This window comes from Crocodylus siamensis, chromosome 1 (genome assembly GCF_052110815.1).
Source record: "Crocodylus siamensis isolate JL-2025a chromosome 1, ASM5211081v1, whole genome shotgun sequence".
NCBI classification, from domain to species: domain Eukaryota; kingdom Metazoa; phylum Chordata; order Crocodylia; family Crocodylidae; genus Crocodylus; species Crocodylus siamensis.
This window is the reverse complement of record NC_143395.1, coordinates 104673873-104701382: the sequence shown is the minus strand read 5'-3', so window position 1 is coordinate 104701382 and position 27510 is coordinate 104673873. Positions and strand designations below refer to the sequence as shown.

The following is a 27510-nucleotide window of genomic DNA, read 5'->3' as shown; positions in this document are numbered from 1 at the left end:
GAATCATCATTCCTTCTTGCTTTTTCTCTCTCTGGCCTCATGAATACTGAATTAATTTCCTTCCCAGCAGCACAGCTTGAACAGGAGGGCTGAAGAGTGTGCCCACCCATCCCACCCAAGATTTCCCTTAACCTTATGCTTAAGGCATTCTTCAGGGAAGTGAGAGATATCTCCTGTTTCTTGGGTGTGTGCTGTAATTGCTAAGCTATTACATAAAAATAGCTGTTACAGAAAAAGTGGTAGGCACTATCTACTCTTCTCACTGTGTTTTTTGAATGAAAGTAGTTGCAGCTGTTGAGTTTGGGGCTGACGTTGATGCTGTTGGTGTGTGCTAGGCATGCTCCAAACACTCCTAAAGACCAGGCATAGGGATGGCTAGTCCATGCATCCAAAATAGTTATGCGATAGATGTTGAACTGCTCAGCCCAGCTAGTTGGCAGTGGTTCTGGGCATTCACTGAACCAGTATTCTAGGCATTTAGGCTGATAAACGACATCACTTTTGTGCTGTGATAAAAAATTTAATGATAGCAGAAAGACCAAGCCAGCAGGGAATTGATAACAGTTGATATCAATTGATAACAGACATTCATGCCTTTTGTCATGCCACAAATGCCCCAAATTGTGGGCATGACTATAATTTTTAAAAATGTGTGCCACTTTTTGGCAGCAGATGTCTATTTGCTTCATGGTGGGAAAATGAAGGCATCCTGGAGCTGCTGGTGCTCTCCAGCTATCCTGGGTAGGTGCTCTCAGGGCTTCAGTGGCCCTACCCTGTGTGGCCCAGGAATTCCCCAGCAGGAGTCCCTGTCCAGTTTACCAGCTTGCAGACTGACACCCCCCACTTATCCACCGGGGGATTCTCTGGGTGCATGTATCATACTGCTACACCCCAAATGGAGCCTGACTCTGCAAATGGGGGAACCCTGGGTTTCACAAAATAGATGAAAAGCTTTTATTTTTAAATCTTGTTTGCAAAGGCATGCCCCAGTCAATTCCCCTTTTGCATCTGCACCACAGGGTGAGGCCCCTAAAGCCTTGACAGCGGGAGGTGCCTGACCCTACAGGACAACAGACAATGTCTTAGCCCACTCTCAAGACAACATCTATTTATATTTGAGTGGTGAAAATATAAGCACTTTGCAGTTAAGCAGGGGTTCTAAAGCTTGCCCTCTGGAACATAGGTGTTTAAAATCTACCTTATTTCCACTTCAGGCGTCTAAATCATTTTGTGAAATTGGACCTAAATATGAACTAAACTTCTCATAAATAATAGACTGATTTAGACATTTAATCAATAAAAAATATACATATTTATTCATAATGTAATACAATAAAACCTTAACCCACAATGTAATAATATTAAATGGGGAAAATGTATTTAGATTTTTGCAAGTGTCTGTACTGACTGAAAAGCCAAGGTACAGGTGAATGGTTTACAATGCTGAGTTGTCTCACTGACTTACAGACATTCTGAAGCATATATCTGATTGCTGATTGAAATTATTGGCTCCCACTTTTCACAACCACTTGCATCAGCTTGTCATTTTCAATTTACTTGCTTCTCATACTTTTTCATACAAAACATCTGTGCTGCTATATCTCTTCCTTTGTAAACTTCCTTATAAAAACATGGTATACTGACAGTTGCAAAGCTATTTCCCTGGCCACTGCACATTTTTATTCTGTATTTATTCCTTTCTGGAATTCAATCATTTTGGAGCAAAATGAGACATTATTCTAAAAACAAAACCAACTATTTCATGACCATTCCTTCACTTATTTCAGGTATATATACACTTTTCTTGTAATAACTTAGTTCTTTGACAGCTAAATTATCATGGTCTTTTTAACAACGCCAAGGAGAAGTAGAATGCTCTGCAATAAATGATTGAGGCAACCACAGTTTCTGCAAACAAGGGAATGCAGGAATAGGTATGTCCATACAATTCCAGGGAGTACATCATGACCAAGGAGGGTGACAGAGGGAAGAAGTGGGGACATGGATTCCATTGGGGAATAAAAGGGTGGAGTATGTCTTCAGCTTGCTCCCTAAATTGTCCTTGAGATGCTGGGGAAATGCAGAAACTCCTGCTTAATGTTTAAATGGGCCAATCTAGATTTTATGAGGATAAACACAACTCACAGAAAAACTTACCACTAGGTTTTAAAATACAGAAGGCTGCTCCTCATGGGTGGGAGCAACAGTGGCTGGAGTTCACACTGGGGGGAGATATCACCCTATTTCTGTGCCGTCAAAAATGAGGTTTTTTGGGGCACTCAGCATGGGCATCTGTGGCAAAAAAGTGAGATGGCATCTCCACTCAACAGCAGTGAAATCCAGCTGGATGATGCCCACTTCTGGATCCAGAGAAAGTACAGGGAGAGGGGTGAGGGGGATTTCCCTGGACACCATGCCTCTGGGTGTGACAGTCACTGCGTTGCCTTCTTGTGACTGACAGAAGATAACATCTTAGGACAACATCTCTATTCCATTTGATTTTTTCATTTAAAATTAAATAGGAAATGGTAAAGGGGTAGAAGGGGTAGCAAGACAGTTCATGTGACAAAGACATGTAACTAAAATGACTCTTTTTAACTTGTAGTATTGAGATGAACCTTGGCAATCAAAGATCCATCATGTTTCTGTGAGGAACTTCTGTGAGAAATTAGGGGTTGGTTTTTTTTGTAACCACTCTACGTATTTTTACAAGTAAATTTAAGAGCAGCCAACCTCCAACCACTGGCCACAAATTTTCCAATTTTATTTATAGAGACCAGCCTACCACACAGAATGGCAGAGGGAAAGGGCTTTATAGTTTTGCTTTTCAGGATTCCTCATGCAAGGAAGAAGAAAATCTGTGACTTTGAACTAACAGAGTTTTCTGCTTAGTTAATCAAGACCAAAAAACAGGAGTTTCTCTCCCATATCTAATGGATTTTGAGACATCAGCAGGAGTCATGAGCCCAAATTCAGCTCTTGATGAAGTCATAATTCTAGGGCTACCGAACTGTGGCTCTTTCTACAACTCTCCCCTCGATGGATATGCAAAAACAGAGCAGAGAGAAGAAAGCATCAGTGAGACAAAGAAGTCACTAAACTCACTTGACTAAAACTGTATAGAGCCCTTGCTGATGAGCTTCCCTGGATTAAATGTAAGAATAAAGCATTCCACAGAAATGAAACTCCTCCTTTCATAGGTACAGGCTCCACTCTATACATGAATGGAGAAGGGCACATGGGGATCTCTGCAGGTTCCATTTACAAATCTACCTCTGTTCAGACTGTGAAATATTCTGGGGCCTCACTTGGCACAATAACAGCCCTGCCACTACACCATGCCAGTGGTGCATGGTTGTTTTTAGGCCTTACACTGCTGTAGCAACACACTATAATGGGGGAACACATTGCTATGGTATTTTAGCTGTGGCATCTTGGTTTGTGTCAACAGATGCTACATCACTGTAGTGTGTTACTACAGCAATGTAGCATCACATGTATATGCATCCACTGGGCACATCTACATGTGTGCTTTAATGTGCAGTAGCCCATTAACATGTGCAGTAGCATGGTGTCAAAAACCATGCTAATAAGCAAATGCACAGTGGAATAGGCTAGTGCAAAATAAGCATCACTTAAAAAGCAAGTGCTTTCACTGCTGTGCATTAGCAAAGCCTAATGTGCATTTCTTTAGTACCTCATATTGGAAGTACTAAATTTAATGTGCATTAGTAAAAACACATTAATGCACATATAGACACTCCCACTGAATAACTTATGTTTTATCCTGTAAGGTCTAGTTTGGTTTGGGAAGAAAGAGAGATACAGCAGGCACATGTTTTGGTTAATAACATGTAATAACATGTCATAACCACATAATCCTGTATCAAAATGTGGCACAAGTTTCTCCTCCAGATTCTAATGGGAAAAAATGAAGTTAATTCTATCTTCTATTATGGCATAACTCAGTGTTTATTTATATTGCATTACAGTTATTATTGGTTGCTCCTCCTGTGTTAGAATCAGATTAAGTTAAATTCAGGATACAAATACAGGTAGCATAGGTTGTGCAGATATATATTACATACACTACATCAACGAACTGAATCTACAAATTACTTATGAAGTATTTAATGTATTTAGAACAGTATACTATATACTATCTCTGGTTCTGCCATTGGCTTATGTGTCTTGGAAAGTACACCTGTTGGCAAGTAATAACTTCTCTCTATTTTAACAGTAGTGTCTACAACAGTGACAGACAGTTACCATTTATCATGTTTGAGTTAGCTACCAAACCTTATAGTAGAGAACTCAGTTTTTAAAACAAAAGGAAAGAAATTCATAATATACATACAACTACATGGCATTTAGCCAAACTGTTCCCAAGAAACTCAGCTAGAATTTGTGTAATTAAATCCTGATGTAGCATTCAAAAAACATGTTTCAAAATCTGTGTGACTGAGATATTAAATCTTCATGCATCCTTTTTGTGTGTGTTTATATGTGCAGAGAAACATTCCATCTACCACATTTGCAAATCTTTTAACTGTGGTTTTTTACTCATGTATGTGGATATACATCTGTCAAGTTAACAACCATTTTGGATAAACAAAAAAGATTGATATTGATGTTTGAGTTTTATCACACATACTTCTATGTGGTATTCTTTATACATACTGATATACTGCAAAGGTTAGTAAATTCGCTTTACCCAAATTTACTAGTCACATCTGTAGCTTGAATGTTTCTTTCCATAAGAGGAACCAAGGCCAAGCAAGACAAAGAATTTGCTGATACACACATGTCACTCCAAGAATTCTCCTGACAAAGTTCCCACACCCAATTTAATTACTTCCCTACTGTAAAAACACTTTCCATCTGCATTTATTGTAATAGTTTCAAATCCAAAACCAACATACTATAAAGCTAGCTAAATAAATGAATGATATTGGCCTTAGGTCCCAAGCCAGGAGCTGTTCTGTAAAGCAATGTCTCCAGCATTCATTTTATGCTGATGTTTCAATTTATCTGCAATGTTTTCACTTAAGACTTGTTTAGAAAAGAATTATCTTGCTCCAGGCTTTAAAATTTTGTGCGCTATAGCAGTGCCCTCTAGCACCAGTCTAATCAAAGGTCTGTCAATGATTCTTTTGTAAGATCACAGTTGCATTGCATGTCAGCTTGTGACATAAAAGCTTGCTTCAGGCTGTGTGCACAGCATTACAAACTCACAGACTAGGACCATTTACTTAAACTGTATCTGATTTTAAATACATTTTATTTCTTTAAGCTAAATGGAACAAAATTAAAAAAGGGTTTTTCCCCCCTCAACAATTTATTTTTCTTTTCTTTTTTAAAGATCTTTTTATCAGATATATAAATTTAATCATTCACAGTGAAGATTTCTTTTGCACTTGGAAGGAAAAAATAGATATACTGTATTTAATATAATGAATAACCATAATCAGTACATCTGTCATCAGAAACCTTATGATGTCACAAGGATAATGAAGCTATCTTGAAGTGAGCTAAGGCTTGTTATAATATCAAGCCACGATCCAGCAAAGCACGTGAGCATGTAACTTTTAAGCTCATGAGTACTCACACACTGAAATTACACAAATGTTCAAGACCCTAAAGCTCTTGAAAGTACTTATATATTTTTAAAATGGTAACATTTTAAAAATCAAACATGGCAGAGAAGGAGACAAAACTTAAACCATAATTAAATAAGAATTAGATATCCAAACCTGTCCCCACTGAAGTCAGTAGAAAAATTACTATTAGTTTCAACAGAATCAAGATTGGGCAATGAATTCAGTGTTAAACCATGTGTGTACAACTGCCAATGATCCCAAAGGGAGTTGTAAATATGCAAATGAAGAACATGAAAAGGAAATCAAAGAAATTCAGATGTACCATACAGCTCTATTTGTAGCTAGTCCACTGTCCTTAAATTTTACTGGTGGCTCCTAAAGCAGGAAAGGATGTTGCATACATAAAATGGAGATACTAAGATGTAAGTATGGTGAAAAATGGGGTTTCAGGACTGTTTCTAAATGTCTTAGCTCTGGTGTTCCAATAAGATTATTATGATTTTAGGTTGGTGAGGTTTTTTTCCCTCTTTTAATTATTAAACTCTTTATATCTCTGTGAAACAAATATGGATCTTGTAAACAGATGCAGGACATAATGGCAGGTTATAAAGCTGTTTTGCACCACAAAATTTGGACAAAACCATGCGTTGTGGCATAACAATTTAGTAGTACATGTGCTGGAAGACACATTTGTAGTATTCATTTTTCACTTGTTAAAATACAGCCAAGAATTAGCTACCTCATTTAACTTAAACTAATTTCCTTCTCTACATAGACATAAACTTAGGAAACTGTATTTAGAGCATACTTTTTTAAAGAAAGTGTGGTACTTTCAGAACAAGAACAGCAGCATGTGTTCCACAGAAAAAGAAAAAAAAAGAAGGGAAAAAAAAGAAACAAAAACATAGGTAAGACAGCCTTTACTGGAATAAAAACTGAACTGCTAACTTTGAAAGTAAATAGTAATACTAAAAAAACTGCAACAATCAGAGGTGTACAGAAGGATGAGGAAAGAAAAAAAGATCTGAATTACAGACTTTAACTACAATATTTATCATTTTTAACTGAGATTTTCTTCTAAACTGAAGGGGACTATTCAACCTTATGGCACTGTCAGAACTGTTTCTACCCCACATTCATCCCCACTCTCAATACTTATCCGTAATTGGAAAATAACCATGTTGCCTCCAGGGTGGAATAGATTTAAAAATAATCTATCCACACTTGTTGACTCTGCAAAAATAATCTCTCAAACTCTCTTGCTATGTATCTGTAACCCTACTTCATACAATTACATGCCAACATTCTCTAGTCATTAAGTATCTGCCCTTCGTTACCGTACCTGGAATTCTGAGGCTCTGAAACATCTGATTCTGTGCACGTTTTCTTTACCTGCAAAAGCAAAATGATTGCCAGTTACTCTCATATGAAAACACAACTTCCTCACTCACAGTTCATGCACTTACAACGCTTAAAGTGGATACAGCTCTGCTCACCATGATCTCTATAAAATACTTCCCGCATTTTACAGCAGCAGTATGCAGTACTAAACAGTGTGTTTCATTATTATCCCATGAACAGCTGCCAACTGCACTTCCCTAGACTCCATTAGTATGTAAAATGTTCAGCTAAAATAGCTTGGGAGTAGTCTAACTAGGAACAAAGAAACCAAAGAACCAGGTTCCCCACTTAGAAACTAGAAAGCCATACTGTTCTCAGTTCAGTAAAGAAATGTTTTCCCAATTGATACTGCCTCTGTTTCCTGCTAAAGCTCACAATAATAAACACCAGATTCTGGGGCAAAGTGCAGTGTTAGCTAAATAATTCATACATTAATTTTCATTTTCTGAATCCGGTAACTGTGTTTAATGTATTTTGTAATACATCAATGAACTTCAAATCTCTTAGACACATTGTTCACACATAACCACAGTACATAATTAAATATGCTATACTTCATGCTTCAGATTCCTGTTTGGGATGAAATACTGTTAACTAATTAAAGGACAACACTTCCTCTCCCAACACACACACACACTTTTTACCTAAAAATATAATCTTTTCTAGATCATATATATCACTCAGCTCTTCTGGATCGTGTACAAAGGATTTAATTTCACACTATGGTAATTTAAATTTCAGGAACTTTTCTGCAGAGACAGACCTTTTGCTTGCAAGTGTTTGAATGTATAACCTAAGGAAATGGTGGAGATTTCAAAAATTTTTAAATCCATATATGCATCTACAGAAACACTTGAACTTATTTATGCTTAAAGAACACTACCCTTATTACTAAATAAAAGTTACGTAACTAATTCAGTTCCTTACATCAAAAGATCTTGTGCTATCAAGACATCCTTCCCCTGTGACAGTGGGAATCTTAAACACCTAACACTCCTAACTTCTAAAAAGTCAATGGAGAAACTCTCAGTGACCTCAGTGTACATAGAATTAAGCCAAGGTTGGCAACATTTTTAAAAATCACACTTAAAGATTCTGTGGGGGTACCAATGCCACATTACTGAAAGATACTGGTTCTAGAGGCATTTTATTTTCCTTTTATTTTTCTGGCTCTTACAAAATAATCACACTGTGCCTATAATAATTTATACTGAACATTTTTCAGTAGCAATAATGGATATTTTCTTTTGGTGTTAATTTAAAAGCACCATTATTATTGTAATGAGAGCCAGCTGAAAATAATAATCAAACCAAAACAATAACAAATAAAAACCATCTGCTTTAAAATCACTTTCGTTTTGCTTAATTTTTGTCAAAAACTTACTCCAGCAAACATGAATATCTGATTAGTCATCTTACTTTATTCTCAATATGTGGAACTTTCCATCCCATCTCAATATGTAGTGACATATACAGTAAAGCTTCAACACAGTTTTGAGAACACAGGCACCTCTTACAAATATTCAGATAAAAATAGCATTGTAAATATACAATTATACTTTATACCATTATACTTTGCTTATTGAAGAAAAATTAGATGTGGAATGCAAGCAAAAAAATAATATGGAACACAAAAACACAGCCAAATAAGAAGTAAAATAGACAAAATTTATCTGCCTTAAGCCACAAGCAGCAACAATCCAATATATATGTACTTAAAACCTAAATCCTATTTTGCCTAAAGGTGATTAGGGTGAAGTTACACATTGCAACGTTGTACTTAGACTATACTAATGGAACTTAAAACAGCCACATATTAAGCTTGTTAACTCTGAGCATCTAAAAATTACTTCAGGCAAGAGTTAACTCTGGGCCATACTACCTTGCTCATGGTAAGGTAACTTTAATTTTCTCCACAGAGATAAAACAAGTAATTTGCAGTCATCCAGCATCCTGTATATCCTGGCTCCTAGCCACACCTCTGCTTGCCAGCCCTCTACTGGCAAGTCCTCTAGAGCTGCGCAGTCAAGAAACTGAAAGGTACAGACAGAAGTGACAATTTTCACCTGATCTGGCCACAGAAAGCCATTAATGGAACATGAGCTAGGTAATGCAGATCAGAGATAAATCTGCCCTGGAGTGGTGTAACCTTAAGTCACCTAAAGTGTGTTTAAAACTAATTTCAGGTGCTATTGTGTGGGCAATCCAGGGTTAAGAGTTCCAGGAACCACCTAAAATTAATGTGTAACAAGGCTCTAAGTGTGAGATGTAACTTCACCCTTATTTCTACTTATGCATCTAAACATAGCCAGTGAAGAGGGTTTTTTGTCACTCTTGAAGAATTTGTATCTTGTTCCACCTATGGGGCTAAAATTTTATCTTTCTGAACATGCTCAGAAGGCACTTATAACTACCTATGCTCTGACCATCCTATTCCACATTGGTAGGTATGTATCTGCATCTAGATAACCTGGTAAAAGGATTAGAAGTGGTACATCTTTCCTAGGCTAGAGTTTTGTATTGAGCTACATGTGTATTCTCTGAATAAGCTATTAGGATTGCTCTGAACCATATGGTAGGAGCTTAAGCAGAATTTAGATATTTCCAAGCTTCAGTTTGGATCAAGAATCAGCAATCTGTGGTGTGCAGGCCAGATCTGACCCACAGAACCTTTGGAACCATCCTGTGGCCATGGTGCATCAGTGGGATTTAGAGACAGGGGATGCCTTTTGTGGGCACTCTCCCAGCGTCACTAAGGGAAAATCTGCCAGGTGCAGGTACTTGCTCCATGCTGCCTAGAAGACAAGTAGTAGTGAAAGTAAGGCCCTAGTACATATGCACTACCTATCTCCAACCTGGAATGGGTTATGACAGCCAACAGCCATAAGAGTTTAGATGGAAGTGAGGAGTATAAGTGCTTGTTTGGATACTCAGAGCTTTCAAATGCTGCTTAAAATGAGCAGTAGTAAAAGTCTAGCTGTCAAGGAATCTTTCCAGGCCAAAATGGAGGCCCCTAGCTGGTTTTGCATCTGTTGAGATTCAGAAGCCTAAATTCTCCACATATAATGGTGCCTTAGAAGTTAATTAGGATCCGGATCAGATCATCTCATTAGAACAGGATAAAAATAATGTGACTGAAAAAACAATCACCCTATTGTGCCTATAAAATGAATATTTAATTCAAAATATGAATTTACATATATTAGTAACTAATTGGCAAAGCATTCTCAATCAAATTTCTTATTCTACCATTTTGTACTCCATTATGGAAATTGTCTAGCCTCTCCTAATGTTTTGTGCAATACCACTTTTCCAGTAGTTTTCCATTCTTCTGTTTTTAATGCAGTTATCATCAGCAACTGTCATGTTTTGACCAGGGGGATTGTCTCCTTTCAAATATGAAGTGACCTCATCAGATGATGGGAGTTCTGCCACTGACTTCATCTACATACATGTAAAGCGACATAATGTCCTTTGGTTGGCAGAATGACAGAAACAGAAAGACAGACAGTAGAGTACATACTGTATTCTAATGCTGCTTGAATGCAGTACTGTGGACATAAACAGTAGATTAGTGTTACAAGTAACCCAAGACATTAATTATGCAATTCCTTTGCTGTATACATTAAACATAGAAAAATGCATTTCTCATAAATAAGGACCTACTTAATTCATGGATGCTGCATCCAGATTTCACAGTCTTGATATGGCATCAGGTGCCATTTTCATGGTAGAATGCAGTACCCCCACCCACCCACCCCCCACACCTCTGATTACCCCAGGGGCCCTGGAAGTCCTGCCCTGTTCTGGAGGACTTCCAGGGCCCCTCTGCCAATCAGAGGGGTGGGGGGGGGCTGCCATGCTCCACCACAAAATCTCCCTTCCCCTTCCTGGCCCCCTCCCCCTCTCCCTCTCCCTCTCCCCATGCTTCAGGAAACCAGGGCTTCTGGTCCCTGTTTGCAGCTCCCACTTTCCCCCAGCTTGCAGCTGCCCCCCCCCCCCCCCCCCCTTGCTGGCCATTTTCCTACTTTTTCACAGTCCCTGTGTTTTTTCACAGGGACTGGACTTTTTCACAGGGGACTATCAAATTTGTTGTTTCTGTGAAAGTGGCAAAATCATGAATTTGGTAGGTTCCTACTCATAAAAGGAGAGTAATAGAAAGCCAGGAACCGCTGGTGTACAAAAAAGAAACAATCTTGTATGATGCTATATTCAACAAATGTGAAATAAGGAGATAAATACATGTTATATGAACTCTTTTCAACATTTGAGTGAAACTGGTATAGATGGTGCTATTTGTCTATGATTGATGTGTGAGGAAATGAGCAGTATGAGTACACTGTCTACTCACCTTTGCCTTGGGGGTCTCACATAAACTGGATTGCACATCTAACTAAGAGCTCTACTGGTGAGAAAAGATTTACTAAATAAGAAAGTGTTATTTCTTAAGAGATGAGTGTGTAAGGGATACTCTTTCAAGTGGTTACAAGGAATGAACACCATTTCTTTTCTGCATCCACTCCAAGAGTACAGTAAATGATTTTGTTGCCCACAGAACAATTGTAAGGAGTAGAAAGTTCATTGTAGAACCTCATTATCAGAGTCTATAAATATCCTCTTCCTTTCTCCACCCTATTTTTTGCTTCTTAATTTACTTTTCTGTTTTTAAAATTGTCAGTGTTTATTAATACATGAATATTTATAGCATCCTCAAATTCTCTGTTGCTCATTAAGAAGGAAATGGTTTATAACTCACTACAGTATGCTCTCCTCTAGAATTTTAGGACTGAACTCAACATTCTCATGCCTTACCATTCCTCTGTTGTCTGCAAATGTCTGTTAAACCTAATGGCAAGGAGTATGTCTCCTCAATCTTCAATGGCTAGTCTATATAGAAAATAACAGCCAGTCACTGCTGTCTTATGTGGTACAGTTTGTCTAAAGTCAGAACAGTCTGTGTAATCTTAGCTAAGCTTTTGTGTATCTGCGCTGTGAGGAAACTTCTAATTATATGATCAGACATAATTTTTTCTAGAAATTCCTGCTGCATTCACTGCACAGGATCAATAATATTTGGGGATGAATCACAGTCATATAATGAATTAAGTGATCACCTGTAGTAGGGACATGCAAAACGGGCCCTATTTGATTCAGATTTGGTCCAAATTGGGGACAGTGATTCGATCAGTTGATTTGGATCACTGTCCCCAATTTGATTCGGACAAATCTGAATCTGAAGATTCGATGCTGATTCAGAGAATGAGCAATTCAGACACAGACACAGCTTTAAATGTTTTTTATACATATCTCAAGGTACCAGACAAGGCTCGTGAACGCTGTGACGCTCGGGCAGATGGAGCATCCCAGAGGAGTGCAGGGGGCCCTCCCACATACTCAGTGGTGAACTCGGAAGTGGACTGGAAGTACATCCGGTCCACTTCTGGGTCCACTGGGGAGCACACGGGGGGCCCTCAACACCCCCTGGCTTGACAATTGGCCACAGAGAGATCCCCCAGACCCAGGAGGCACCAGTCACCAATCCAGGGGCCATGGGGGGACGGAAGCCCTGGCATGCTTTCCAACAGACCCAGAAGTGAAACGGAAGTGCTTCTGGTCCACTTCCAGGTCTGCTGCCAAGTGCACTGGGGAGCCCCCCACTCTCCTGTGGATGCTTCACCCACCCCAGCATCACAGCCTTCATGAGCTGCCTGCTACCCAGAGGTATGAAGAAAAAGCATTTAAAACTGTGTCTATGTCCGAATTGCTGAATCTTTCTGAATTTCTCCGAATTGTTTCACAGGGTTCCGATTCGATTTGGAGAGATTAAAGAGTCCTCTGATTCAATTCAGATTTGGACATTTGGCCACTGAATTGGGCTGAATCTCTGCTGAATTGAATCAGGGACTGAAGCTTCACACAGCCCTCATCTGTAGTATATCTGCCCCATTTTTGCGGATGTTGGAAGATATGGAACTCATGAGACAAGGCATTTTAGAGAGAAAAAGGTGTGGTTTATCGTTAAGGCATTTGAATACTATCTTGAAGAACTTGATTTAAATATGATCACTTCCTCAAAGGCCTTATGCAAAGTCCCTGGGCCAGTCACTGAAGTCAAAATATTTATAGTTGGCTATTAATTGTGTTCCCCTTAATTTCTAGATGCCTACAGTGATGTTTAGGGGTCAGATTGTGCTAAGCACTTACAACTGAAATCACTAGGAGCTGTGCTTTGAGCATAAACTGCTATAAGAATAATATATATTCTAAAAAGCAAGACCCTAGAGGCCAGATCCTATTCAACCTATTTACTGGGTATTTAAATAACCCTGCTCAAGTCCCTGAACAACTTTTAATGAGCAAGATAAGTGAGTTTTCCTCTTTATCACCATTTTTTGTGATAGAGGATGCATACACACATTCAAGTCATCGGCGGGGGGGGGAAATTCCACATTTGTTTTCTTGGTAGAAAAACTTACGACAAATGAACAGACATTCATATGCTAAGACCCTGAAGAGCAGAGAGCTTGAAATGCTGATGCTGCACAGCCAGGCACCCCTGTGCACACTTCTCAGCATGCTCTGCAGGCTCCCTCAGTCTGCCGGGAGACAGATGACAGCAGTGAACAGGGTAGACCTGACTGTCTGGCCCAGATTGTTCAGGATAAACCTGTCTCCCTGTATCACAATGTGGAAATGGTGAATGGGGCACTTTCTGTTTCCTACTCATCTGGAGCAGTAAAATTCAGTGAGTGACATACCTTCTTCTGGGGAGGAGGGATGGAGGAGAAAAGTACCATGAGATGCTAAAGGACTGTGCCATGACTTCTTTTAGAAAAGGAAGTGTGTAGACATTTATTCTCTCAGGAGATAATCTCCCAGAGGCAATTTTACCCTCATTGTTCCCAGTTATTTTTCTCCAGGAGCAGGAGAAAAATCCTGAACATCTGTATACTTGTAGTTTCTACTGGAAGAAGAGTGACTCTTTCAGAAGAAACTGAATGCCTGTACTGGGCCTTAAGCTATGACAAACATGTCTTAAAAGGTATATACATTGTCAAATTTCCAGGAACTTAACACAGGGTGGAACAGGATTACATATAGAAAGTAAATGCCTCTGCATCTTTTTAAAATAAGATCTAGGCCTAGATGCCTCAAAACAAGCACACAAAATTAGTATTCCTGACAACTTAAACTTTAATCTCTCTGTGCCTCATTTCTTCAGATTTCAAATGGGAACAATATTAAGTAATATCAGAGAGGTATTATGAAAGTAATTACCTTTGTTAAACAACTGAAACACAGGGGGGTTGGGCTCGATGATCTACTGAGGTCCCTTCCAACCCTAACATCTATGAATCTATGATAAGTGCCACAGAAACAGACAAAAGGAAAACGCCAATTTTATATTCACTATAAGAGTTGGATGATGTGTGTTAATAAGTGCTAGGGCCAGACAGTAAATAAGGATGATAGCAAGAACTATTGAATAACTACTCATTCACTGAACAATTCAGAGGCCTCATGGAAAATAAGAGTATGCAATTGTGTAATAAGGACTATATCATAATGCATATACATAAGTATGATTACGCATTAACGATCCCGGAGTTTCTCCATTTCTTCATTTGACTTTGCAACTTTAAATTTCTACTTAACATGTTTTATTCAACTTACTTACACTAGATATTATACCATCCACCATATCCCACTCATAAAGCAACCTATGTGATCCAGCTTTCATAAAACAATTGAATATGTGGCAGGACAGAAGTTATTTTGGCAGCATGTTTGCAGGGTTTTCCCCACTTCATTTTCCTAGGTATGGCTCTAAAACATCCTTTCCTACCACTGGGGCTTGGTCCTCACATCAAAGGTAGGCTGAACAGTGGCCTCTCAGGAGGTAGTCACGGTAGGCTCCAGCTGCAGCAGCAGTAAGGAGGCATGCAAGGGGCAAGGGCACAACTTGAGAGTTATGAGATGCAGCTGAAGCAGAGGTGTCAAATTCAACTCATATACTGGGCCAGATCTAGACCACGGTTCTCCTTGTGGGATGGATCTGGCCCAGGACACAGGGTGATTTCAGCCTAGGGCATGCAGTAGTGGCAAGTCTAGGTCTAACATGTGGCAGCAGTAGCAGCTTCAGCTCTGGCATGGGGTGCCTGGTGGCAGCTCCCACTGGGTGTCCTGTGCCAGAGCCACAGTTTCCAGTGCTGCTGCCAAAAGATACAGCAGTGGCTCTAGCACACAGCACAGTACATGTGGCAGCTCCAGGTTTGGCACAGGCATAGAGTGGCTCCAGCATACGGCAGCAATGAGTGGGGTGAGGAGGTGGAGGAGATGGCACTTGGGTAAGCTGTAGTGGAACAGATTGATGGGTGCACCTGGGAGGGAAAATGGGTGAGAGCCTTGGAGAATAGACTAAAAAAGGAAATGAAAAAAAAAAATTGCAACTGTCCAGGTGGAGTACTCTTAACATCTACCTCTATGCTGTTTGTCAATAATTATCTATTTGCCAAGACTATTTATTTTATAAGAAATTCCTTATACAAGAATTTTTCTTTGTATGGGGCCTAGCATGGTGGAGCACCAAAGTGCTCTCAAAATACAAATACATTATTAACCATTTCTTGGGCTACAAGGTCTAGTCCAAGAACACAATTCAGGGCCCTGGAAACAAACTACTTGTTCTGCAGAAAAATCCACTTCCCAAATACAGTTTGTGAAAATGCATGTTATTATAATACATGGGTATCAAACTCATCCTGGGCCCCAGTCTAGATCCAGACCACTGGGGCTCCTCCTAGGCCAGACCCAGATTGACACATTCAGATAGCAGTGTGGGTCTGGGACGGGGAGGTGTGGCTACTCATTTCATTCAAGCAATGCAGAGTCAGTGGCAATCATCTCACCTCCATCCTTGGCAAAATCTTTGAGAAAATCATCAAGGCTCACATTTGTGAGAGCCCGGCAGGACAAATTATGCTGAGGGGAAACCAGCACGGGTTCGTGGCAGGCAGATCGTGCCTGACCAATCTAGTCTCTTTTTATGACCAGGTCACAAAACGCCTCGACGCAGGAGGAGGGGTGGATGTCGTATACTTGGACTTCAGGAAGGCCTTTGATACGGTATCCCACCCCATACTGGTGAACAAGTTAAGGGGCTGTGACTTGGATGACTGCACAGTCCGGTGGGTGGAGAATTGGCTGGAGGGTCGCACCCAGAGAGTTGTGGTGGATGGGTCGGTTTCGACCTGGAAGAGTGTGGGCAGTGGGGTCCCGCAGGGCTCGGTGCTTGGACCGATACTCTTTAATGTCTTCATCAGCAACTTGGACGAGGGGGTGAAATGTACTCTGTCCAAGTTTGCAGATGACACTAAGCTATGGGGTGAAGTGGACACGCCGGAGGGCAGGGAACAGCTGCAAGCAGACCTGGACAGGTTAGACAAGTGGGCAGAAAACAACAGAATGCAGTTCAACAAGGAGAAATGCAAAGTGCTGCATCTAGGGAGGAAAAATGTCCAGCACACCTACAGCCTAGGAAATGACCTGCTGGGTGGCACGGAAGTGGAAAGGGATCTTGGAGTCCTAGTGGACTCCAAGATGAACATGAGTCGGCAGTGTGACAAAACCATCAGAAAAGCCAATGGCACTTTATCGTGCATCAGCAGATGCATGACAAATAGGTCCAAGGAGGTGATACTTCCCCTCTATCGGGCGCTGGTCAGACCGCAGCTGGAGTACTGCGTGCAATTCTGGGCGCCGCACTTCAAGAAGGATGCGGATAACCTGGAGAGGGTCCAGAGAAGGGCCACTCATATGGTTAAGGGCCTGCAGGCCAAGCCCTACGAGGAGAGATTAGAGAAACTAGACCTTTTCAGCCTCCGCAAGAGAAGGTTGAGAGGCGACCTGGTGGCTGCCTATAAGTTCGTCAGGGGGGCACAGAAGGGAATTGGTGAGTATTTATTCACCAAGGCGCCCCCGGGGGTTACAAGAAATAATGGCCACAAGCTAGAGGAGAGCAGATTTAGATTGGATATTAGGAGGAACTTCTTCACAGTTCGAGTGGCCAAGGTCTGGAACGGGCTCCCAAGGGAGGTGGTGCTCTCCCCTACCCTGGGGGTATTCAAGAGAAGGTTGGATGTGTATCTAGCTGGGGTAATGTAGGCCCAGCACTCTTTCCTGCTTATGCAGGGGGTCGGACTCGATGATCTATTGAGGTCCCTTCCGACCCTAGCATCTATGAATCTATGAATCTATGAATCTGTGAGAAGCCAGGGATATGAGGTGGTAAAGACTTTTGGCTGGGCAGTGGCATGGAGATGGGGGCATGCAATGGTGTGGAGCCATATTTAGCTAGAGCTCTATGCTGCAGCATACTCCTGGTTCATCACAGGCACCGCAAACCCCCAGCCCCATGCTGCTAAATACCCCTGGCACTGCTGACCAATCAGAGGTCTATGCTGCTGGGCAGCAGTATGGAGCTAGGGGCATGCAGCTGCACAGAGCCATGTTGGTGGAGCTCTGGCTAGTGGTAGTCAGCAGTGTCAGGGACATGTGGCAGTGCAGACCCAAGTGCCATTCTAGTACAATAGGCTACTGGACTACCAGTGGGTTAGATGCAATGGTTTTGCAGGCTGTATCTAGCACACAGGTCATATGATTACCAACCCCGTTATAATGTGAAATAGCTTTCTGATGGACTACCTTAAAATACTTTTTTAGCTACTTAGGTCTTGCATTTACAAAATCTCAATGAAGTTTCAACAGAACAACACAAAAATGCACGAGACATAGAAGAAATTAATGAAAATTGTCCAGAACTTAATTAAATTTGTCACAGTAAAATATTGTTATAATATTTGGTTACTTAACTGATTATGCTAAATTATTTAGAGTTTGCTTATGAACAGGCTATGATCCTGGTTTAGGTAACAACCCCCCCAAAATCATTTATATTGTTCTTCTGTGTAATGCCAAGCAAGCAATTGAAAATTAACATTCACTATTTCCTACAGTGCAAGGATTAGGGATTTTTTGTGTGTTTTTTTAAACCAAATCAAACTTCAAAACAGCTTTATCTTACTGCAGCAATTCTCAGAAAGCCATGGTTAATCAGTTAATCGTATTAGCTTTGGAACTGACAGTAGGTATTCACCGAAAACATATCACCGTATTTACTTGAATTCAAGTTGACTGTCAATTGAAGACAGTTCCTTGATAATTGGATTCCACACATGGAAAATTTCTAATTTATTATTTGAAAGTAGGGGTAACTATAGAAAATAAGTTCCTTTAACCACAGGACAAAAACTGTTTTGCCAATCATTCCTTTCTTAGAAATGTTAATCTGCCATATAATCTGTTTCCTCCAGCTTTTTCTTCTAGATTTTAATTTTGTAAACTATTTGATTTTAAGACAAAATGTAGTGTGTGATGCTTTACTGTTATTAGTGGAAGTTAACTCAAATAGGTAAACTGAAAGGTTGACTAAAAAAGGCAAAATTTCTTTGAAGTACTACTCTTGGAAATATACAAAAATACAAGCACTAAAGCAAGATCAGAAATGTATAGAAACAGTACCAAGTTCTTTACAAAAACTTCTTTCTTGTTCTGAACCTGTCTGTCCTCTTTCTTCTTCCTGGCCCATATCAATATGGGGTAAACAAATTAAGTATTGGAGTACTCCAACAAATTAAGTATTGGAGCAGAATTAAGTATTGGAGCACTCCAGCTAGAAGCTGTGGGGAGCAGTGGTACAGGGAGCCCAGCCGGGGACAGCAGTGGCAGTGCACAGATTCCTCCTTCCAGAGCCTGCTCCCTTAAACAATCCCAACCCCCTACTCCTACTCCCTGCTGGCAAGGAGCAGGTGCTAGAAGGAGGAACCTGCATACTGCTGCTGCTTTCCTCAGCTGACATAGACATGGAAAGGAGCTCCAGAGCTGTTCTTGTCCCACTGCTGCCTAACACTGCAGGTAGCTTGACTCCCACATAATGATTCAATAAACTTGTAATTATAAGGTCATCATTTTGGTTCTTCCTACGGCATCAATTTGCAGGGCCAGTAAGACCAGTAGATAAGTAAGCAATTTTATATTATAAAACATGGGCAGAAGCAAAGACTAAAAACAGGGGCTATCCAGAGGGTTTATATTTGGTACAAGCAATCAAATGGACAATAAAAGAGAAGGGAATTAGTCCAAAAAGTCAGACATACCCGTATGAAATGGAAATACCATATAATACTACAGGTTATATCCACCTCTCATCTTATCAATAAATTCTTTCAGCTCCTAAAATAGTGGTTTTCTTATTGCGTAACTGCCATTTCTTGAGTGTAAAAATGCTTCAACAGCTAAAAAGTGTTCCCTCAGTAAATGGAATAACCCGCCCCCCCCGCCGTAACAATGTTGCATTCTGAAAAAGCTTCACAAAATCTAGGGTGAGAATATACCTTCTTAAAGCATGATTTCAAAGTCAAGTATTGGTCTGAAAGTAGCACTTGCTGCTGCTTGTAAGAGAGGAAGATATCAGAGATTTTGTCATTCCTCTATCAACACAAAAAAACAAGACTTTTGTGGGGAGGGAATGGGAACATGAAACATATGTCAGGAAATGGTAGGGGTGAGTAGTAGTAAAGGAAGGAGGTAGGACAGAGAGTTGTGTGGGTTTTCAGCTGAGCTGGATAGCATCAGAGGGTGGGGAACAAAGCCCCCCTCAGACCCAGTCAAGCTCAACTGGAGAGGAGGCCCACATAGTGGGGGGCCTTTGCTCCCCTATGTTTCTCTCTCTGGAACCACCACTGGCAGGCACAGCCAGGATACAAAGCAGGAGAGCAGAAGCTCTGCTGCCTAAGCTATTTGACAGTCCAGGGGTGAGGCTAGCCCAGCTCTGTGGAGCAGATGTGCTGTGGGCATGCACATGGGATGCTGGAGGACAATAAGGTAACTTGAGTTGGGATCCGGGAGATTCATTTGATAGACCGGTTTAACCAAAATCAGTTACATCTGATACTACATTCTGATACTACATTCATCAAGGTATATGTTAAACTGGTTTGGGCTATTTTGAAACCAGTTTCTGTGCACTGCACTTCTGTTCTGTTACAGGTTTAATTCAGCTTTTGATCACTTAAACCGGTTTATGTATAATGCCTGTCCCTAGCTTATATTTCCAGGTTCAGAACTGTATCTTCAAGTGGAGTTCCTCTCCAAGATAAAGAGCAGTCATTGACAGGATGTTTCATATGTTTTTGTATATTTGCTGATTCTAGAGAGCTGAACATGTAATTAATGCTGATCTTGTGAGCTACAAATAGAAAGGTTGCGTGCTTACTGTTCGTGAAGTGAAAATCTTGAAGACTGCACATCCTTCAAGGCTCTTTTATCCTAAGAATTATCTGGAGAACTGTGCCCTGATCTAGAGTGGGACAGTTGCACTCTTTGCAACTGCTGTATGGGGAAGTATCTCTTTTATTGTCTTTCTAGGAGGAGAGACCACTCCATGGCCTGTTCCAGCAGGTCAGGGAAAGTTGTGCTGCAAGCTCTGTGGTATAAGGTAACTGATCCTAAAAAAGAACTGTTGCTGTAATCTAGCATGTAGTTTGCCTTTTCCTACTGGTTGAGGAAATAAATATTTCCTTCTTTATTCCAATACAAACAAACCGAAGGCAAAAGATAATGAAAACTCTTCACCAGTTCATGTATGTACGTATCTTAAATATTCATAACTTTAGCAATCTTAAATGTATCTTGATTTCTCTTTTCCAGTGAAACATTTGACTGTATGAAGCTTGAGCTTCATATCTTTCAGTATTCTTAACTAATATGGGTATAAAAGGTCATTTAAAATATATGAGAGGACAAGAACTTGTCTCAAGTTCTCATAAGTCTTAACTGACCAACTTACAGGAAAAAAATCCCAAATCACCACTAGGGTAAGGTCAAATACTGTTGTCACTCCAAGACTTTTTTTCAGAAAGTTTTAAACAAATGTTCATCATAGGGGACTTCAACTACCCGGACATCTCATGGGATGAGCACTCAGACAAATCCAATCGCGCACAAAGCTTCCTTACATGTGTGGATAAGCTCTACCTGTCCCAAGAAGTTTATGGGCTGACAAGAGGCAAGGTGCTGCTGGATTTGGTACAGGCCAAAGGGGATGATCTAATCAGTGACCTAAGATACAAAGGCAAGCTGAGTGACAGTGACCACAAGTTGATCACTTTCACTGTCCATCGCAAAGGTGACAAGTCAGCCAGCAATGCAGTAGTCCTTGACTTTAGGAAAGCTGACTTTCATAAGCTCAGAAGGCTTGTTCTTGAAGCCCTGAGAGGCCATGATTTCACAGGGAGGGGAGTGAATGATGAGTGCTTGCTCCTCAAGGAAGCAATCCTTGAAGCACAAGAGGAGTCCATCCCCACCCACAGGAAAGGTGGTAAAAGGGCTCAACAACCCCCTTGGCTCAACAGGGAACTCATGAACCCCCTACATCTAAAAAGAGAGGTGTATAATAGATGGAGGACAGCAAACACCACTAAGGATGAATATACTCCACTGGCCTGCACCTGCAGAAAAGCCAAGGCTGCAGCTGAACTCCCTCTGGCTACACAAATCAAGGGCAATAAAAGTCCTTCTTCAGATATGTGGGGAGTCAAAAGAAAAACAAGGGCAACTTTGGACTGCAGTTGAGCCAGCTGGGGCAGCTGACTACCACCGACACCCAGGAAAGAGCCAATCTGCTTAATGATTACTTTGTGTCAGTTTTTCACCAGCCCAAAGGGACCACCCTGCTGAACATGATGCAGGATGACTAGGGTGAAGATGAAGATATGCCCAGCCACTGGTGAGGATAGTCAAGAACTTGTGCTGCTCAGGCAAAGTACCTGAAGATTGGAAGAGGGCCAATGTTGTGCCCATCTTCAAGAAAGGGAGGAAAGAAGACTCAGGAAACTATAGGCCAATCAGTTTGACCTCAATTCCTTGGGAGATTTTGGAAAAAATTATCAAAGAAACCATTCTTTACAGTCTAACAGAAGGCAACATTCTGAGGGATAGCTAGCACAGGTTTGTTGCAGGTAGGTCTTACTTGACCAATCTCATTTCCTTCTATGATCAGGTGATGTATCACCTGAAAAAAAGGGAAGAGGTGGATGTCATATATTTGGACTTTAAAAAACCCTTTGACCTGGTGTCCCATGATGCCCTCATGGAAAAATTGGGCAACAGCAGCCTTGTCTACTCCACAGTCCAATGGCGGGGGAACTGGCTCCAAGCTTGAACCCAGAGAGTGGTAGTTAATGGAACTGAATCAACACAGCACTGGTGAATAGCGGCATCCCCCAAGGCCCTGTTCTTGGACCTGTACTTTTTAATGTCTTCATAAACTATCTGGAGACTGGTGTTAAAAGAGGACTGGCCTAGTTCCCTGATGACACCAAACTTTGGAGAAGTGTCCACAATTGAGGACAGGCTGGTGATCCACGCTGACCTCGATAGGCTTGCAAGGTGGGTGGATGAAAACCTGATGGCATTCAATACGGAGAAATGCAAGGTGCTCCACCATGGGAATAAAAACTTGCATCACACTTATAGGATCCGCAATGCTATACTCTCTAGCACCATGACCAAAAGAGACTTGGCTGTCACAATTGACCACAAGACAAACATGAGCCACCAATGTGATACCACAGCTGGCAAAGCAAACAAAACTCTGGCTTGCATCTACCAATGCATCTCGAGCAAGACCCAGGATGTTATCCACCCATTGTACTCAGCCTTGCTGAGGCTGCAGCTGGAGTACTGCATCTATTTCTGGGCTCCACAATTTAGGATGGATGTGGAGAAGCTTGAAAGGGTTCAGAGGAGAGCCACACATATGATCAGAGGGCAAGAGAACAGGACTTATGAAGAGGGACTACGAGTTATGGGACTCTTCAGCCTGGAGAAGTCCAGGCTCAGGAGTGACTTGGTGGCAGCCTATAAGTACATAAGGGGTGTGCATCAGGATCTATGGGAAGACCTGTTCATCAGAGCACCCCAGGGGATGACAAGATCCAACAGTCACAAACTCCTGCAAGACCATATTAGGCTGGACATAAGGAATAACTTTCTTTACTGTGCAAGCCCCCAAGGCCTGGAACAGACTCCCACCCCCAAGGTGGTGCATGTACCTACTCTGGACAGTTTGAAGAAACACTTGGATCTCTATCTTGCTGGGATCCTTTGACACTAGCTGACTTCCTGCCCTTTGGGCAGGGAGCTGGACTCCATGATCTTACAAGGTCCCTTCCAGCCCTAATGTCTATGAAATCTATGAAATAAAAAACAGAATTAGACTGGCAACTGTGCCTCACTTCTAATGTTCCATATCATACAAATAAAGCAGCTTTCTTTTTATGATGCTTTTTAGGACACTTTGAACCAAATACAACTCAAGTATGGTTTGAAGGACCAACAATTGCATGTTTTCTCGGGAACTAAGTATGATGGGTATGGCTTCAGTCCACTCAAGACAGTCTGAACTCTACTGAAGTCTGTCCACCCTGAAGACTATTGAAGTCTGTGGTAGAGTCGTAAGAAATACCCAACCACACAAAAGTAACAAGTCATGTCAGTCATATGAGAAACAGCTTTTATTAGAGAAACGGTCAGCACAGGCTAAGGTAGACTCAGGCTACATATAACCATACATGTATCCATACAAAGATACATATAATCAGAATAATGGCTACTGCCACTCTGTGACCCCTTCATGTGTTTTCTGTGGGACTGATTTTTTGTGAGCAAAAGAACAGAAAAAAAAGTATTAATACTGTGTACTGTATCTGATGACAAGTTTTGTAGGCTGGGATCAAGATTACATATAAATATACATCTCACATATGATAAAGATCAACTTTCTTGATTAAATCTTTCCCATCACTAAAAAATGTCAGTTTTCTAGCTTAATTCATAAACTGAATTGAGGAAGTTCCAGAAATTAAGTTTCTTAATGAATGGAACACCAGAAAAAACATTCTACACCAGAAAAACCAGTTGGCCTTGTCTATCCACCCTTCTTTCTGATGAAATGAAACAAAGCCCCTGTTATTATCTCCTCCTCCTCTATCCTACAGTGTATAGGTATAAACACACATTATTTATTACTCTGGTATCTGAGCACTTTATATTGAGGGTTCAAGCCATGTGATTACCCATCTGTCACAGGTTGCTTGTTTTCTCTCCCTCTACCCAGGAGAAGCAGCATTTTCATTTGCATGTCTTGTCCTGGCAATGCTTACTTTGTTTATCATTCTTTTCTTAACATACACACTATGTCTTTATGTTAGATAAGTGAAAGTCAAAGAAATATACCTTACTCTTGGACCAGAAGGTTCTGAGGTTGTGACTGTACTAATTTCCTGTGAGAGTTTATTTTCCAGATTTGACTTAACTCATACAAAAGATAGAGCCTTTTCCTAGTTGGGGTGAATACCACTGTGCCAGAGGAACTTCCTTATCAACACAAATACACCCCTGAGCTCTAGGTAGCCTTTTAGATACTTTAAGATAATACCTTGAACTATATTCAGCATTCTTTGGGAAGTCAGTGGCAATCATAAAGCAATCTGATGTTCTCACTGTGTTGTTGTGCACCATATGTCTACTGGAGTTCTTTTAAGTTTTGAGGGTGTTTATAGATGTGATTGGGGAGAGCGCTTTAATTACAGTGGCTTCTTCTATGAGCTTTAGTTAAAGTGCCCCCAACGCCATTTTTCAGCATAGAAAGGGGATGCAATGCTGGAGTCTGCTGGAGCACAGTAATTACTCTGCTCCAATGTGCTATAATTACAGTACCTTGGAGCAGCTTTGCTGCACATCTATAGATGCCCTGAAGGTTTCATGCCCAGATATCACATTTTTGTGGTCCAGCTGAGAAAGAATGAAGGAATGAAGCCAGATGATTGTTTGCCAGGATGGGGCAGTCTCCTAGCCAACTAGTGTCTCCTAGCCAAATAGAGATGATAGCATTACACATGGGTTCTGCTATATGAGAACTTAGCATCAGTGAGGAATCCAAGAAACTAAGGGCTGAGATGACCAATTATGTTTGTGTGTATATCTAAATGAAGAAGACAGCACCATGGCTGGTAACTCCTCAAAGTGTCCCCTGGCATCACTTTTGCCGCACAGATTCAGTTTTAGCAAGCTCATCTTCACCCATGAGCTGGCCTTATCCAAGTACTGGGCAATCTTGGTGTTAGTGGTGTGGCTGTATGAGATGAATAATAGAGGAGTTGTATGAGATAACGAATCATTGTTTTTCCTCTAAATGCTGCTGGCACATTAATTCATATTACCTGACCAGTTTACCTACTGGCTGTATGTAGATTTTGGAAAGGACCAGAGGGAAAATCCTTGTGGGACTCGCCAAAGCACCTATCAGAACACATTGTGTAAATCCTCTGTGAAAGCTTCAACCCATTTCATGAGTTACCCTAACTACCTGTCACTTTCCTCATTCACATTCCTGCTGGTCACCAGTTTTCTCATTCAAAAAAAGCAGTATCTCATGGTCCATAGTGTTAAATGCTACAGAGAAGTGCAGGAGGATGAGAATGGATCTCTTTCTGCTATTCACTGACTGCAAAAGAGCATCTATAATTTCTATGAATGTAATTGCAGTTCCATGTCCTGGCCTGAATTCACATTGTGCAGAATTTACAATGTTCATTTCAACTAAATGATCTTGCAGTGGCCTTTGCTAGCTTCTCATTCTAAACAGGAGGCTTGATATAGGATAACTGTGGGCCAGGACTCTCCATCCACCCCAGCATCTCAGCATTCATGAACCACCTGGTACCTTGAGGTATGTAGAAAAAACATTTAAAGTTGTGTCTATGTCCAAATCATTGAATCTCTGTGAATCTCTTTAAATTGATTCTCAGGGCTCCAATTCAATTTGGAGAGATTAAAGGGTCTCCTGATTCGAGTCAGATTCAAAGATCCAGCTGCCAAATTGGGCCGAATCTCCACCAAATGAAGTCAATAACCAAAGCTTTGCACAGCCCTAGTGTTTGCGACACCACATACTGCATGACCACGCTCATCTGGACATGGCCCTTTAGGGTAGCTGGGTTTTTCTAATGAGTGAATGCACTGAATGCTGGAAAGGCAGATTAGTTGCTGGCACTTAACCTTATTAATAACTATCTGAAAAGGAAACCATTCCATTCCACCAGGATACATTCAACTCTCTCCAATGCATCACTAGTAAAACAGAAGTATGAAAGTGGGTGCATCTAAATGTGCAACTAGTATGCAGAAATAAACTCCGGTGCAGTTTGTGCCAGAATTAATGGTTCCTGGGCACAGTGTATATGCGTGCTCCTGGGATCACAGCAATTAAAGACAAGGCAGAATAGCTCTGGGCTGGCAGGCGACCAGGGGTTCAATCCTGACATCTGGGTGGCAGCATAGGCCAGAAGAGGAGCTGACTGGTGCTAGGCTTGTAGGTGCTACAGTATGGGGGCTGCCTGCTGGCTAGGTCACCATCTACATGTGTGTTGCATTGTATTAAATAACTCTGGCATAGGTCAGTATTCGGTCCCAGACAGTACTATCCTACATCAGGATTAATTAATTTACTGCACCCTAAACGGGCACATGAGTAGACAGTGATGCTTTAGTGCAGAGCTAATTAGTCAACTCTGCAGTAAAGCACACAAGTAGATGCACCCAATAGTATTAAAGATGTGACAGACTGATGCCACATTGGTTAGTGACAGTTTATATATATAGTAAAATGATAGTCCTTGCCCAAAAGAAAATTTAGTCTTGTGGGCCAGTCTGACAAAGACTTATGCACAAACTTAACTTCAGTTGGAGAGCTCACATCATGCAAAGGTGTTTAAGGTGAATAAGGAGGCCTTGGTTAATGCCAAAGTGCAACAGGTGGACGAAACAAACAAGCAGGTTGGGAGGAGGATGGACAAGGTAATATGAGCATCTAATATGAATACAATTTAGCTCACCACCTGCCTACCCATTATCAGCTGGCAGAGTCCTGTAGGTATGCTGGCAGAAGTGAGTTTTAGGAGGGCGTGTGAAAGAGAGCAAGACAAAACAACAAAATAACCCCTCATATCTGCAGCAGGCTTGCTCTTGCTGTAGAATAAAAGGTGCTTACTCAAAATGGTCCATATATATACTATTGGTATAGAGCTAGTTTTTAGACTCTGCTGAATGGGTAATCAGCACCTCTGATAGAAGAATTTGGAGATGCTAATGTTTTTAAAACTGCAAGTTTGGAATTTCTTTATTTGTTGAAGCTTGCTCTCTGAAATGTCATGTTACTTTGACAATTTTTTATTTTATTTTAAATACCAATAAATAATTTATTTCTAACAACAGCCCTGGCTGAAGCATTTAGTATCTATTTACATTTCTGGACAGCGGACTATAAACATTCCATATAATACACATACAAAATTTACACAAATTCTGTATTACAAATCAGTGGAATTCA

The 27510-nt window shown here is 40.9% G+C and overlaps 1 protein-coding gene across 26 annotated transcripts in view; it reads right to left on the bottom strand.

Moving 5' to 3' along the window:
• EYA4 (EYA transcriptional coactivator and phosphatase 4) overlaps nt 1-27510 on the bottom strand; it is a 246727-nt gene that overhangs the window by 111051 nt on the left and 108166 nt on the right. For all 26 annotated transcript variants that reach the window (XM_090039378.1, XM_090039393.1, XM_090039401.1 and 23 more), the window contains one exon: nt 6943-6992. In XM_090039378.1, coding sequence (XP_089895504.1) covers nt 6943-6992 — 50 coding nt within the window. The remainder of the gene's footprint in view (nt 1-6942; nt 6993-27510) is intronic.